Source organism: Artibeus jamaicensis, unplaced genomic scaffold, assembly GCF_021234435.1.
Source record: "Artibeus jamaicensis isolate MK-2021 breed Jamaican fruit bat unplaced genomic scaffold, CSHL_Jam_final contig_465, whole genome shotgun sequence".
NCBI lineage: Eukaryota > Metazoa > Chordata > Mammalia > Chiroptera > Phyllostomidae > Artibeus > Artibeus jamaicensis.
The window spans coordinates 17,234,560-17,250,511 of NW_026521843.1; the positions used below are offsets into that span (position 1 = coordinate 17,234,560).

Sequence of the window (15,952 nt, forward strand, 5' to 3'; positions counted from 1 at the left end):
TGGGTAAACTGCCCTTTGCTCCGTGTGAAGACTACATTGTAGGAAAGAAACTGATTTACATTTCGTCTTCATTGTGCTTATGCCGTTAAAAGAAAAAAATACTATAAATGATAGTTGACTATTTGACAAAATGATGGTGGTTTCATTCAGTTTATATTAATTTGTAACTTTAAAAAGTCTGAGAAAGGTAATGATATAACCATAGAATTTAGAAATAATGTGATCAGTTTGTGTTGTTTTGACAAAGTGTAAAGTGAAATAGGAAGAAAGACATTTTATTCTTTGTCCAGTCAAATTACTTGTTAGATGCCCCCATAAACAGTGGTATTTTATGCCTTCCAGGGAGTACCATAATTTATATTAGGGGAAAATTACTGATGTCAGAGTATTAACTCTTAGATATGAAAGACAGCCGACCAGTGCATTGATATTGTATAATCCATATTTTGTGCTCCTCCTTACTGGTTTACTCTGCCCCTATTGGTAACATTTTGACACATTTCTGTCTAGTCTCTTTTCTGTTCAGTGATTCATTCTGTGTAGCTTGGACCCCGGCGTTCTCGGGCTTTGCTTGTGTTTGTTCTTTTCCAATGTCTGTTTTCCATCAGCATTTGTAACCACCAGCGTAGAGTGGGTTAGCTGTTCAGGTCTTTGTGGCCTCTCCTCTAGGTGATTCATTGTTTGGAGCTGTGATCACATAGCGCACACTTTACCCAGTTGCAGTGCACAAGGTGGCGGGTGTTGGACCGTTCGCCGCTGTGCAGCCACCACCATTACCTGACAGTGTGTGGACAGCAGAGGACCACACGCTCGACCTGACTAGTGCAAGGGAGGCCTGTGTTACCTACCGCAGGGTGGTCTGAACGGAAGGATTCCTACCTAAAGGCAGGTCATAGCAGGTAGTCTTGTAGCTTCTGGGTCTGTAGCTTCCTTGACAAAGGTCAGTCTTTAAGTGAGCCTGTGTGTGGTCTTATTGCATCTAAGACATACCTTTGGAAGGTCAGACCAGTCCCCTTTTTTCCAGACCCCTTAGAGCACAGCCGCCCATCAGAGCAAGAGAGCACCGAACCCCTTGTTATCTCGTTGCCCACATACCATTTCTGCGTGCTGCGATGTTAACTGTCTTGTACCCACCGATGTCAAAGAAGTGTCTCTTTGTCTTTCTGATGTTTTCTCTTTCCTCAGTCCCAGAGGTTTCCCTGCTCTCTTTCTTCCACCTCCCTAATCTCCCACCAGCGGATTTCGTGTAACCCCCTTACATCTCCTTTGGTTTCAGTGTATAAAATAAGATGTAAAACTGCCATTCTCCTAAGTGTTTGCTTAATCTGTTGAGAATTTTCTTCCCAGCAATTGTCAGTTTGGCTCAAATAAACTCTTCTAAGACTTTTTCTTAAAGGGGATGTCCTTTCATCAACATTTAGAACTTTTTTTTAATCTTCAAAACGAACAGTGCTCATTAGCAGTCACCCCCATTCCACCTGCCTCCAGCCCTGGGAAACCACAAATCTACCTTCTGTCTCATTTGATGCGCCTATTTTGGACATTTCATGTAAGGGAAATCATGCAGTATGTGGACTTTTGTGACTGGCTTCTTTCACTTAATGTAATGTCAGTTCCTCTGTGCTGTAGCCTCTGTCAAGTACTTCATTCCTTTTTGTTGAGTGATACCCACTGATGGCTGTACCACTTTTTAAATTCATTTTTCAAATGAAGACTGCTCTGGTTGTTTCCACTTTCTGACTATGATGAATTGTGCTGCTGTGAACATTTTGTGTGTATGTTTTTATGTGGACATACATTATTGTTTAATTTAGGTATATGTATCTAGGAGTGGAATTGCTGGGTTGTATGGTATATTTAACACTTGAAGGACTATAACAAGTAATCTGAACAAGGAAGGTGGTCTTGAATAACAGGTAGGAGGGATAATAGACTTCTGCTAACCAGTCTGTCTGAAACGGTTTCATGTAGTAATGTTCCACTTAGTGTGGGTGTATGTGGTTTTAACTTTTATGTCTTCTAGGGGAGCCTTATGTAATAACAGGAAATTGTTGAAATATAGTGAATGTGCTTGCCATTTACTCGGAAAAAAAATGGTGACTTTTCATTAAAAAATGCTTGCTGTTAATAATTCATTTGTTGGAAACAATTGGGAAGAAACAAAACCCAACAGAAATCCCGAGACTTTAACCAGTGACAGGACAGAGTGCCCTTGAAGAGTAGACAATGTCAAGAGATCGACCTCTGTGTCCTTCTCTTCTGTCTCCGCGTGACTGAGTGCAGTTCTTCTGCCCGGGCCGGGTTTGCTGGCATCTGAGTCCCTCTGCCTGTCTTAGCTGAGCATCTCAGCCTTCTCCGATCCCTTCCTAATGGGAAGAATGCTCAGCCGGTAACTGGAGGTGGGTGGGCCTGGCCTCTCTGTGTCCCTACAGGCTGTGCCACTGAGAGCACGTGCCAGGTCCCTCATCTTTTCTGTCCCCCACTTTCTCTTCCCTGGTATAACGAGAGAATCACCTGTTTAACCAACAGATGTTTAGAGCTCAGTGATCTTTTTTTAAATAATTTTTTTAGTTTTCAATTACAGTTGACATACAATATTATATTAGTTTCAGGTGTACAACCCAGTGCATAGACATTTACGTAACTTACAAAGTAATCACCCAGATAATACATAGTTAATACAGTACTATTGACGATGTTCCCTGTGCTCTACTTTACATCCCCGTGACTGTTCTGTAACTACCAGTTTGAACTTCCTAATCCCTCACTCCTTTCATCCAGTCTCCCAACCCCGCTCTCGTCTAGCAACTGTCAAAATGTTCTCTGTATCCGTGAGTCTGTTTCTGTGATCTTAATTCCAGCTCTAGACTTCTGAGAGTGACACAATGATTGTTATGCATACTGATTTTTCATGGATTCGGTGTTTATACACTCTCTTGTATCGCCCCCCTCCTTCCCTCCCTTCTTTTCGAATTTCTTCTTCTCTACACCTAGGTGCAATGCTCTAGGAGGGAAAGCCGCATACCACCCTTCATAGTGCCTTGCCAGAAGATGGTTAGTGCTGGGTTTTTAAGGACTGTGCAATGATTCTACTTGGTAGTTATTTTCTGTTTAAATGAAATGATTGAAGTAACTTGGTAAATTTAGGCAGATATTTTCACTTTTCCCCTTTTCTCTCTTTTTATCAGCATGCTTTTGAACTATACCCAGACATGGGTATATTCAAAATGAAGATTCTGTTTTTGCTGACTTCTAAAACCACTTTTATCGCCCTGACTGGTGTGGCTCAGGTGATGGGGTGTCATCTCACAAAGAGAAAGGCCCTTGGTCTGACTCTTGGTGGTCAGGGCACACGCCTGGGCTGCAGTTTTGGTCCCTGAACGGGGTGCGTACGAGAGGCAAATGATTGATGTTTCTCACATCGATGTTTTTCTCCCTCTCTTCCCTTCTCTCTAAAAATAAACAGAGTTAAAATGACTTATCTTTTTTGCTAGAACATTATTGATCCTGTGCGATTATATACAGTATATTCCTGTGGGGTTGTCTTATGTGTCTCATGAAGGGAGAGCAAAACATGAGCTTAAACGTCAAGTTAACAGAGATAAATGCACCAAAGTAAATTGAATGATGGTTTTAAGAGACTGTTTTTAGGCCAAGGATGCTTGGAGGTGCCGGTGTGCTTTAGTTTTCCCAGGGTACTTTATCATTCTTATCTCAATTTGTGTTTTTACTTTGTAAAAACTTACTTTGAGTTTAAAGTATGGCAAACAGTAATTCGCCCACAGGCACCTCCAAGGTATGGGTTATTTCTGCCTCAACATTTAACCATTCTATCTCTGGTCGTGGGATAATGGGGAAACAGGCATAACTGGCATTATTGGCCAGCTGATGCATTTCGGCTCTGCTTAAGCTTCTTTTCCCCTCCTTCTTTTCTCTCTCCCTTTCCTTTAGACTGTGTAAGAATGAAATGAAAATACTCTCTTTTTAAAACATTACAGAAAGGTCTGTTCCTCTTTGACCACTATCCTTAGTCACAGCCCTTCCACCTTCTTAGAGGTGGCCGTAATAACCTTGGTGTGAATCCTTCTACACTGATTTACGTGTTTACATTTATCCGTACAGACCATATAGCATAGGGCTTTTTGGTGGGGGCAGGGGATATGGTTCTCCCCTTCCAAAAATGGTAAATACTCCTTTTACCTAGCAGTGAGTCTTGGACAGCTGTTAATGTTAGAAAATACAGCTCGACCTTCCTCTTTCTGGCGCCGCATAGTGTTTCATAATGTTGAATGTACCAGTTTATTTAGCTGTTCCTCTGTTAATAGACATTTGTGTTTCTGATTTTCTTGTTACAGGCAATGCAGAAATGAAACCTCTCTATCCTTGCAGTCAGTCGCGAGTTCCTCTAAGGTGGACTCTGGGCAGGAGTCCGTGGTGGCGGGTGTGCTGGCAGTCACAGTAGCTCTCGTCAGCACAGCCTCTTAGCATAAAGTGTCACTGCAACCAGCTGGGACGGCAAAGGCATCAACAAACGATTTTTAGAAAAGCAAAGAAAAATGTGAGACTTTTTTGCCAGTCTGTGAGGAAAAATGGTGTTTTGTTGTTTTGATTTACATTTCTGAAAATAGTGGGGTTGAAGATTTCTTTATGTTTACTGACCATTTATATTTTCTTCCTTTAACTGTATATATTGAATTGGATTACTTATAAAGTACCCAGTTTAAATTACTATATATACAACTTTTTGTAAATATTGAAATATAACCTCCCTGTAGAAGAGCACAGAAATCATAAGCACACGGCTCGGTGACTCTCGACTGAGTGACTGCGCCATGTGTAACCACCGCCCAGGTCAGCACAGAGCCTCCCCGAGACCCTTGACGCCCCTTGGTGCGCCTGGCAGTCACTGCCCCGCTCCACCCTTCCTGGGACAACCGTCACCCTTACTTCTAACTGTACATCAGTTTCTCTGTTTTGGAACTTTAGATAAATAGAATCATACAGGACATACTCTCATCTTTTATGTATTAACTTTTGAATACATTTTAAGAATCGCATCACAGTTCAGAGAACTATTACTATTGATACAGATAATTTCTTCTCTCACTAAACTTGAAGAGATTAGTTTCATATTGGCTTGACCAAAAAGTTCGTTGAGGGTTGAGGGTTTTTCTGTACGATGGCTCTAGTAGTGCTTAGTTGTCTTTAACTTCATTCAAAACAGTTTTGTTAGATTGTATCGTGACAGCTGTCTCACATCAACATGCATTTAAAAGAAAATTATCAAAGTGGTGAATTTTTGTGTAGCCATTTTAATATTGAGGACGGAAGAAGATATGCAACATTTTTGGTATATTATGCTTTATTTCCAGAAAGGTAAAAATGTAACTGAAACACACAGAAAAAAGATTTGTGTGGTGTATGGAGAAAGTGCTGTGACTGATCGAACGTGTCTAAATGGTTTCTTGGTCCTATTGACATTCCGGCCAATTCTTTGCCGTGGGGCTGTCTTATTCATTGGAAGATGTTTAGCAGCACCCCTGGCCTCTACCCACTAGAAGCCAATAGTAGGAGATAGTGAAATACTCAGAATACCCAAATCAATCGAGTTATCGGTGAAAATGAAAGATGTGTCTTTCATTTATGGAAAAAACTAAACAGACTTTTGGCCGACCCAGTATCACCCTCAATGTCCTCACCCCCTTCTAAGAACTGTCAGAGCGGACTCCCTCCCCTCCCCTGGCAGTTGGTACACGTGTTTACTGAAATCCAGCGGATTATTGAAAGTCCTTGCTTAATTTTGGGTAGATCTGAGGTTTGATCTGCTCTGTAACGGTCAGACCAAGCCTTCTGCTCTTTAACTGTCTCGTGTTTTATCAAAATTGGTGAACTGTGGTTATATTTTGTCTAGTGCTCTCTAACTAGAATGCCTGCTTACCTTGTACCTTCTTCTTGTACTTGGGAAAATACTATTCTCTGATGCTGCTTCAGAAAGCATGAAACCGTGTGGTCTGTCCCTTTCCCGTCACTGTTGCTGTCATTTTCCAAACAGGTGAAGGTGCCCGTGCAGACTTCGTACATTAGCATCCCCCCCGCCCCGCCCAGCCACCTGTCTTATAAATCCTTAGTGGGCTTGGAAAAGCCTTTTAAGTGCTTTCTGGCTTATTTTTGTTTTTTATTTCTTTTAGTGATTTACTTATTAAAGGAGTGTACCTTTTTGTCTTCAGAATATCTCTTACATAAATTCTAAAATAGAAATTTTTAGTAAATTTCTGACATGGGTTAGAAGAGACTTTTTTTTCTTTTTCTTATTGTGGTAAGAGACTTTTTAAAAAATTTAGTAAAATAAGTAAAGATGAATACAGTTACTAATGGTGGCATTCTTTTACATTTATTTTAAATTAATAGTCTGTTCCATAAAATAATTTAAAGTGATTTGCAATGAAAGACAGAGGCGATAATGCCAATAAGAATACAAATAAAAGATTGTAAGAGGAGACAGATAATAATAACCATAATCTTTGCTTCTGGAATTGAATGTTAAATTTATCTGTGAGCCACTGTCTTTTGAGATTGGAAAGGAAAACTAATTCAGTGCTTGTGAGAAAATAAGGCATAGCACTTCATCAGGCCAGACAGATGTGCTTATGTTACCGAATTCTGCAAAATGCAGAAATGCTCATCAGAATCAGGACATGCAAATTAACATGCATTTAGGGATTTAAAAATATATCAATTTGAAAGGAATTAATTAGCTCAAATATTTCACTAATGTTTGTGTAAAAACTAAATCAGTGTTATTGTGTCTGGGTGTTAAGTATCCGTCTAGCTTACAAGAGTAATGCATAAAGAGCATGTCACTTAAATTCTTTAAGTAACGAACACAGTTAAATTCTTCCACATTGTGTAATCTCAATAATCAGGGTTAATTGTTTTAGCTGTATGTTAAAATATTTTTATTTTCCTTGCTAAGTGACCACTCTGCAATAATTATTACATACACAGGTGTAGCGGTGTGGCTCAGTTGGTTGGAGCATTGTCGCCCAAACCAAAAGGTCATGGGCTTGCTCGATGGCCAGCTGGCGCACATGCCCATGTTGTGGGTTCGGTCCCTGGGTAGGGTCGTCGTCGTGTATGAGAGGCAACTGATTAGTGTTTCTCTTTCACACTGATGTTTCTTTCCTTCTTTCTCTCTCTTCTCTTTTCTCTAAAATCAATAAGCATGTCCTTGGGTGAGGATAAATAATAATAAAGATTATTATTATTACATGTGCATATATGCAGTCATTGACATTAGTTTTTGCACTTTTATTGTATGTATTTGATTTTGGCATTTGAATTGAGATCAACATGTTACTTGTTTATTTTGGAGTAAACTTGTCTCGTATATGTTGGAAAAAACTTGTCTTGTATATGTTGGAAAAAACTTGTCTTGTATATGTTGGAAAAAACTTGTCTTGTATATGTTGGAAAAAACTTGTCTCGTATATGTTGGAAAAAACTTGTATGTGTGTTTCATCTGATTCCCAAGGATTGTTTTCTATGGTGAAGTATTTAATTAGGCTTTAAAACAAAGAGAGGTAATTGTTTCTCACCTGGATTAATGAATATGTTCTTAAAAACTTTATAATTAAAATATTTTAATTATAAAGTAATACATGTTTAGTCTTTATAAAAAATTAAAGTAATATAATAGTACATGAATTAAAAAGTAAAAGCTCTGTTCCTTTCCTATTACCAAGAATGGTAATCACTAAAAACATTGTTAATGTATCGTATAGTTAGAACAGCCTGTGGTACATGGCATGTGTACAGATTGGCAAAAACGTCTAAGCCTAGCCTTTGATGGAATACTTTAAAAGTCACTGTTGGTGAACACATAAGTGTTCCCTGTCCTTAAGAAAGAGCATTTCCAGAACCCTGGCTGGTGTAGCTCAGTGGGTTAAGCACAGGTCTGCGAACCAGAGGATCGAGGTTCAATTCCCAGTCAGGGCACATGCCTGGGTTGCAAGCCAGTTCCCTGCAGGCCAGTCCCCAGCAGGGGACACACTAGAGGCAACCATACATTGATGTTTCTCTCCCTCTCTCCTTCCCCTCTAAAGATAAATAAATAAATATTAAAAAAAGAAGGAGCATTTCCAGTACCTTGAGAGGCCTCCTGTGTCTTCCTACCATGACAAGTTCCGTTCTTTTGTTACTCGTTGTTTTTCTTTAGAAGTCTGTATCATATTCTCAAATAGATGTGTGTATCCCTACACAATTTATTTATAATTTTTCTTGAAAACTTGAAAAGTAGGCATAATCCAGCTAACATTGCCATTATTATTAGATGAAGACTTTTACAAATACAGAGTTTCCGAGTGCTAGTCTGACCTCAGCCTCCCAGAGGGTTGACAAGATCCTTTTCTGGGAAGGCAGTGGTCAAGTTCATGTGTAAATGACTTCTGGAAATCCACAGTCCAGGAAGAGTGCACTGCAGTCGGGGTGTCTGGTAGGGCTCTGCAGCTGTTGGTTGGGTCCTTCTAAAAGCTCGAATTTACAAATCTGTGGCATATCACTCCCCCAACCCAAGTGCATATAAGGTAAGCAAAACAGAATAAAGGCCCATTGAGTTCGGATACTGGACAGTTGGCCAGATTATTACTATCTAATGATTTCTTTTTTGGAAGGCAGCTGTGCTCACCATTCTTCCACCAATGCTGACATGATTTGTTTTTTGACACCAGCCTTGCAGTGTTCAGCTTTCAACTTTGAATTTCAGCAAAATTACACATAACTCACATGTCACGGACCTTTGTTGGGTTGTTTTGTGGGTAGTTGACCTTTTAGGTGTTAAATGAATAAATATCAAGAGCCTTCCATAATGTGCCTAGTATGTAAATAGCAGGTGCTTAAAAAGTGGCCAGAAAGTCGGCCTTTGACGTGGTTTTCCCAACTTCCCATCTGTAAGCCCCCAAGATAAGACTCGGGCCACGGCCATCAGGCTGCTGAGCGGCAGAGCCCTCACAGCCCTCCCTGATACCAGGTCCGTCAGTGCTGGCGTTTTTGCCACGTGCCCGTGCACTGTCTGTTTTGAAGGGCAGAGATGCTCTTTGCTCTTAAAGCTCTTTTTAAAACTAGTTTGTGTGCTGATTGACTCCATGCTTATGTGTACCATATTACTTTTAACATTTATCCCCAAACATGAGTCGTATGTCTTCCTGTCCTATCCCGGCCCAGGTGTGTGCACTTCGTCCCTAGGACTCATGTCCTGATTTCTTGCAGCTCCGGGTGTGTTCTGTATACCTCAGTATCTATGAGTTGCAGCTCCCTGCTGTGGCCATGCCCTTTCAGATTTCTCCGACTCTGCACGTGTTACCGCCTGAAATATTCTCTCCCTTCCCCCAAACTCTTATCCTCCAAGAGTCTGTTGCCTTCTTTAATCCCTTTTAGCAGAGTCCATCTGGTCTTCCTTTGATCTACTCTTACTCATGTTGCATACTTCTGTTATACCTCTATTACAGCATGTATCACATTGAATTACAATACTTCTTTAGCATACGTAGCTTCAGTATTAGACCGTAAGAGCGATAGTGGTTAATATTGGAATTGTTATGTGATAAAATAAGATTTTACGAAGTGAATGTGGTTTTCTTCCCGAGTCAGGAACTGGAAGTGTTCCCAGTGGATTCCAATTATCCTTGTCAAGGAGTATCCCACACGGTCATACTTCTGGGATAACATACGAGACTCAAGTAGAAGTCCAGGGGGCTGTTGTGGTTCCTGTACTCTGTTTCGCCTCTGTGTGGTGTTGTGAGCATTTGAACCATAGATGGTTAGACAGCATGGGCAAGCATCGGCATCAGAATCACAGGGTGAGCTAAGGCGCTGGCGGGGTCAGAGTGCTTGTTCACTCACCGAAGGGAAAGCAGTGCCTCGGAAACGGTTGTTGGGCTACACTGAGGTGTAGGCGTAGCTTTTCAAGGTGACCGAGAGTTTTGTGTCTGTATCTGTTTGGGGCAATAAAATGGATGTGCCATTTTAAAACTAGGATTATTTCTTTTCCAAATGGCTTTTTTTTAATGAGAATACTGATAGCATTATACAAAGAATACACAGTAATATGAAATTGCAGTGACTGTAATTACTTCTCAGTGATATAACCTCTTTTTTAATTTTAAAAGATTTAAAAAGATGAGGTGTTTAATTTACCAATTATGGAATTCTTTTCCCAGCAGAAGCTGGCAGCCCCAGTTCTCCACCCCCACCCCCCACGACACCCCAGGTTTTTATGTGCTCGACACTATGTTAGGTGCCGGGGATGTTAATGTACAAAAGGCATTAGGTTTCTTCACTAAGTCCCCGTGAGCTTCCAAAATATGAAATACTTTTTGCACGAGGCATTAAAAATTTTGTTTAGAATTGTTACATCTTATTTTATAGACCAATTGTTTTAAAGTGTGCATGTCTAATAGATTACAGAAGTAATCTATTCTTGAAAAAGAAACATAGTCTAGCATTGTAGACTGAAGGTGGACTTGGACACCGAATTCTTGGGTTCAGATCCCTGCTCTGCCATTTCTGAGCCTGCTGTATCAATCATGAGATGCTGCTTAATCACTTTGTGTCTCAGTAACCTTATGTATCAAAGGTGGGGCAATGAAAATGCATACAGCAGGGGATTACTGTGAGTGTCAAACAAGCTCACTCATGGAAAAGATATGAAGTGTGAGACAGTGCCTGGCATAATCTAAAAGCTCACATAGCATAATTTTAAAACTTTTTTTTATCTACATACAGTAAAAAAATCACTTGTACATTCTACGAGTTACGACAAAAGCATAGTCTCATAACTTCATTGCGATCGGGAAAAAGAACTGTTTCCTCACCCCCAACACTTCCCTGGTGCCACCCCTTCACAGTCACACCTCTCCTCACCCCCAGCCTTTGGCAGCCGCTGATCCGTTCCCCCCTCTTAGAGTTTTGCCTTTCCCAGAAAGTCATCTGATGAAATCAGTAAAAAAGAAGTCATGCCGTTTGAGTCTGACCTCCTTCACTCAGCCTGATGGATGCATGTGAGATTCACTCAAGCTGTTGTCTGTATCAGCAGTTTGTCTTTATTGTTAAATAGTATTCCATTCCATAGATTTACTACAATTTGTTAATCCATTCATCCCTGACCAACATTTGGGTTCTTTGCATTTTTGGCAATTGTGAATAATACAGCTATAAACAATTATGTGCAGGTTTTTGGTTCAACATAAGTTTTCATTTGTCCTGGATATTCAGCAGTAGCAATTTGGGGTAAATGTACAGTTGACATTTTAAGAAACTGCCTAAACTTTTCCAGAGTGGCCATACCGTTTTGCATTTCTCCCAGCAATATATATGTGAGTTCTGACGGCTCTGTATCCTAGTCAGCACTTGATATTGCCCGTTTTTAAGAAAATTTTAGCTACCCTAAATAAGTGCGTAGCATAATTCTTAACCATGTTTGTCTGTCAGAGCCTTGAGACTTGGGAGAAATTGCAGACTAGGGCTAGGTTAGATGCAGAACCAGGGAGGTGTTCATACGGAGGAGGTGGAGGGACCATTAGATTTTTGAGAGGCTGGTGTGTCTGTCAGTCACTCTTGTATCCCCAAATGACTAGCACAGTAGTTGGTACACGGTGGGTATGTTTAGTGTATGTTTATTGAATCAGGAGCAAATGTTTGAGAGGTTAGGGAAGAAACAGGAATAGGATGGAAAATAATTTTAGATTAGACTTCATGTGAGTAATCCCAGTATACTCATGTGACACAGGCCTTTAAGTCCGTGTTTAAATATATGTTTCAAGTTGACTCCGTTCTCTCACTCCCAGCCCCTTGGCAGGAAAAAGCACAAGGCAGAAAAAAAGACTTGATGCTCCTAACTTGTTATATGGATTTAGGAAAGTCATCTCCTGGTCCTCAGCTTCATTATTGTAAAAATGAAAAGATTTTATTAGATTATATCTCAGCTCCTTTTACACACACACACACACACACACACACACACGTAAATGGGGGGGCTCCACCCACAGAGCCAGCCCCAGCCACCATGGATGAGAATATGTCTACCAAGACATGATCTGCTTAGGGAGAAAAGGTGCCGAACTCTCAGAGGAGAAGGACCAGGATCCTGTTCCTCAATGGGCTTTGATTGGGTTCAGTTTGCACAGGAATACAGATAAAGCTCATCAATCATTGTCAGGCAGTAAGGATCAAAGAATAGATAATATACAAAGAACTCTGAGGACTTATTCTGAGTCAGGGTCACATAGCTAAAGGGCTGTAAAACTTCGGGGAACAAACTCATTTCATGCTTGATCAGAAAATTGAGGACATTAGCAAAACAGGTTTCACAGGATTTTATGCATTCTTTCTTAGGCCTGATTGCCCCCCCGGGGAACCCGCTCATTCCAGCACAGGGCTGCACTCACCTCTGCCATTGTTTCAGGCTTAAGTCAGGCAGGGGAAGTAAGGCAGCTATGAGATTAGGAGACTTCTTTCAGACAGAATGAGGACTCAAGCTATGTCAAAGCTGAGGGATAGGGGTGCATCACCCCCTTTTTTATAGACCCCCAAGTCCTTCCTTGAGGCCTTCTTCGTGGCTGTGCCTGTCTTAGGTTGTCTCTCCTTTAAGGAATCTTACCCATCATTTGCTAACCAGTCATCTGCCTAGGGCCAAGCAGGAATGGGGGCAGAGGTGGTGCCCCTGCCAGGGAGATAAGCTTTGTCTCCTTAGCGACTTATGGTCCCAAGGTCTTGCATTCAGCCTTAGCTATGGAGGGTTAAAGCTTCTGAAACCAGGAAAGGGCGGTTCCCAACATATATATATATATTTTTTTGTAATGGCATCAAATACAAAATTGTTCAGTAGGTGAGGAAGAAGCATGTCAGAGCCTTTGATGGGGCCTGGTGGGGAGAGTTATCTATGAATACACTGTGAAATGCATCTTACATCTCACAGGGAGTTCAGGGATGTCTAAGTATAGAACCAGCTAATGAGCAATGGGCAGAAACAAGCAAAGATAGAAAAAGGTAGTTATGGGTTTTCAAATATATAGTGGCAGCAGTGCTGGAATTTTTTTTTTTGAGGGTATAAAAGGAATTAGGGGTTGAGAGTGCTGAATTTAGAAGATTTTTTTCCCTATTAAGAAAAGCTTTAAGTTAATCTAAAGACTGGAGAGAAGCAGCCTATAACATCTTTCAATGCAAAGCGGAGGGCCTGAGCCTCAGAGAAAGCACTGCCGAGGGAGTGCAGGGGCACCGACAGTTCTGGGCCTTGTGTGAACACATTGTTTGGCCACTGCCTTCCAGTGGCCTGTGTCTCTGCCCTCTCTCTCTCCCCCCGCACATCTCAGCTCTGAGATAGAAAAGGAGTTCTCGTGAGATGTTTATTCTGCTTGTACTTTGGCCCGTTTTGTATACATGTATTGGTAGAGATTTGATAATATACTTAGTACCCAGATAAGCTTGATTATTCTGTGTTAAGGGATTTGGTCTATTTTGTTGTTTGTCTGACATTATTTAAAGCACCATGGCATTTGAAATTGTTATTTGTTTCCTGCTGTGATTCTTTTTAAATATTCAGAGGTCTTGATTGCTAGAATACCTCTTTTAATACATAAATTTTCAGGCTATTTTTGTTTTCTTTCTTTTTCCTTGTGATGAGAATTCCTAGGATTTATTCTCTTAATCATTATTATTTTCATAGTTTAATATTTCCGATAGTTTTATTATTCTGAGGCAAACATATTTTTGCCCTAATATAGTTCAGGTTGTAAAATCAAATGTCTGATTACTTATTTTAGACTGTTTCCAATAGTTCATTTTAAAACACCAATATTCTGTTCTTTTGGTTATTCGGCTACACAAAAGCACAGCTGTCCCTCAGTATCCATAGGTGTTCGTTCCCACTAATCTGAGGGTGCTCAAGCCCCTTAGATAAAATGACATAGTATTTACATGTGATCTACACATATCCTCTCATTACTTTAAGTCATCTCCAGATTATAATGCCTAATACGGTGTAAATGCTATGTGAATAGTTATTAACACTGAATTGTTAAGGGAATAATGACAAGAAGAAGAAGTCTGTGCCTGTTTGATACAGACACAACCATCACGGGCCTAACTAACTACATTGTGTACTTCAGCAACAAAGTAACATTTTTCCCCCCAGATATTTTCTGTCTACAGTTACAGTACTGCAGGTATGGATGACTGCCTATAACCCTTTGGCAAATAGTTTAGGGAAGAGAGTGAGGAGTCCGACTTCTGTTTAATCTTTAGCTCATGAAGAGCCAGTCTAAGACTAATTGACCAAAGATATACTTTCAGATTCTAATGTAAATAATTAACATTTCTAGATCAAAAAACTTTTTAGCGCGCTGTAAAGTTGTCATCACTTTTAGGCATAGTCACCTTTAGGAAGCTGTTCTGCAGTTTTTAGTCCATGAAGTCTGTTTGTTACAGTGGGATATAAAAAAAGTTTTGGACTATTTTAAGATTTTGTGTTGGATAATATCCTGGAAAGGAAAATATACAGGTTTATGTTAACACTAATAAACAGAAAACACAGGCTTCATAAACTGGACCAGCTTTATTTTGGGGGGCCATTTACTCTTTCAGAAATGTGAATTTCGAACGCACTCACCACTTGTTAGACCAGTCGGTCATGTAGGAGGGTCACCTCTGCGGTGTTCACGTTCCCACAGCGTTTGTCAGAGCCTGTGCTGTGGCCCTGTAATTAAAGATTGTGTAGGCGTCGTTCTGAAATTGAATTTGGGCAGTTATGTGTCGTAACAAAATGTACCTTCTTTTTATCTCTTTCAGAATCATGGTGTCATGGAAAGGGATTTACTTCATACTTACTCTGTTTTGGGGAAGCTTTTTTGGAAGCATCTTCATGATCGGTCCCTTTTTACCTCTGATGGTTGTGAACCCATCCTGGTATCGCTGGATCAACAACCGCCTCGTGGCAACCTGGCTCACGCTTCCCATGGTAAGCTACACGCCAGAGCGGGAGAGTGGCCTGACCTATTGAGTTTCACTTTGTGAGAATCGGATTCAGTCCAATGTTAGACCTCAGAAGTCTTCCCTGTTGTACAAGAGGTGCATTAGAATTTAAAGGGGGGGAGGAGCTAGCAGGAAATAAAAATAATTTATGTCCTTTGAAGTAAAACATGTAAGAGACATTTAAAAATAGTTTCTTTATATTGTCATTTAAATTTTTTCTTTTTAAAAATTTTGCATTGAGGTGTGCTTTATGTCTAGCAAAATAGCAAATCTGAAGATACATATTGAAGGGTTTTTTTGCATCATTAATTTTATTTTGCATTTCCCTTTATTTTACAAAACAACGACAGAAATTAAGATTGAAGTAACAAACTTATAAAAATTTGTGGTATTGATGTGATTGATTTAATTCTTCCCAGGAAGCACAGAATAAGAAATAAAGTGGTTTCCTGTCTGCAGGCTAGGTTAACAACATCTGTAAGTAAAAGCACACACACAGTGCGTGGTAGGTTTCTGGAGCTGCCAGGCTCTCCCTGCCGGGCCAGCGCATACAAACTGCCGGCAGCACACTCCCCGCCATCCCGGCCGGGGAGGTCCAGGAGGGTCCCGCACCAGACTCCTCTGTGTCTGGGGCTGCAGGGGCTTCCATCCTTCTCTCGCTGCTGATCTGCAGGGCCTCCTCAAAAAACAGAGGCCTGTGCATGCAGCTGCCTTTACCTCGAACGAGCTGTATTTCCTGAGTGTGACCTTCCTTCCTTTTCCTGAGCAACACCCAGAGCTTAGTGTTTACTGGTTTATCGACTCGTTATGGTGGAGGCTATACGTGAAGACCACTAGGGTGGCATCCTCCTCACCCAGTTGCCCCAGGATCCTCTTTACCCTGTTCTTTTGAGGTGGGTGGTCTGTTTTCCCTCGGCGGACTGCCACCACG

General features: G+C 40.8%; 1 protein-coding gene across 4 annotated transcripts in view; it reads left to right on the forward strand.

Moving 5' to 3' along the window:
• LCLAT1 (lysocardiolipin acyltransferase 1) overlaps window positions 1-15,952 on the forward strand; it is a 156,422-nt gene that overhangs the window by 44,145 nt on the left and 96,325 nt on the right. For all 4 annotated transcript variants that reach the window (XM_037146602.2, XM_037146601.2, XM_053667194.1 and 1 more), the window contains one exon: window positions 14,839-15,007. In XM_037146602.2, coding sequence (XP_037002497.2) covers window positions 14,843-15,007 — 165 coding nt within the window. In that variant the 5' untranslated portion in view covers window positions 14,839-14,842. The remainder of the gene's footprint in view (window positions 1-14,838; window positions 15,008-15,952) is intronic.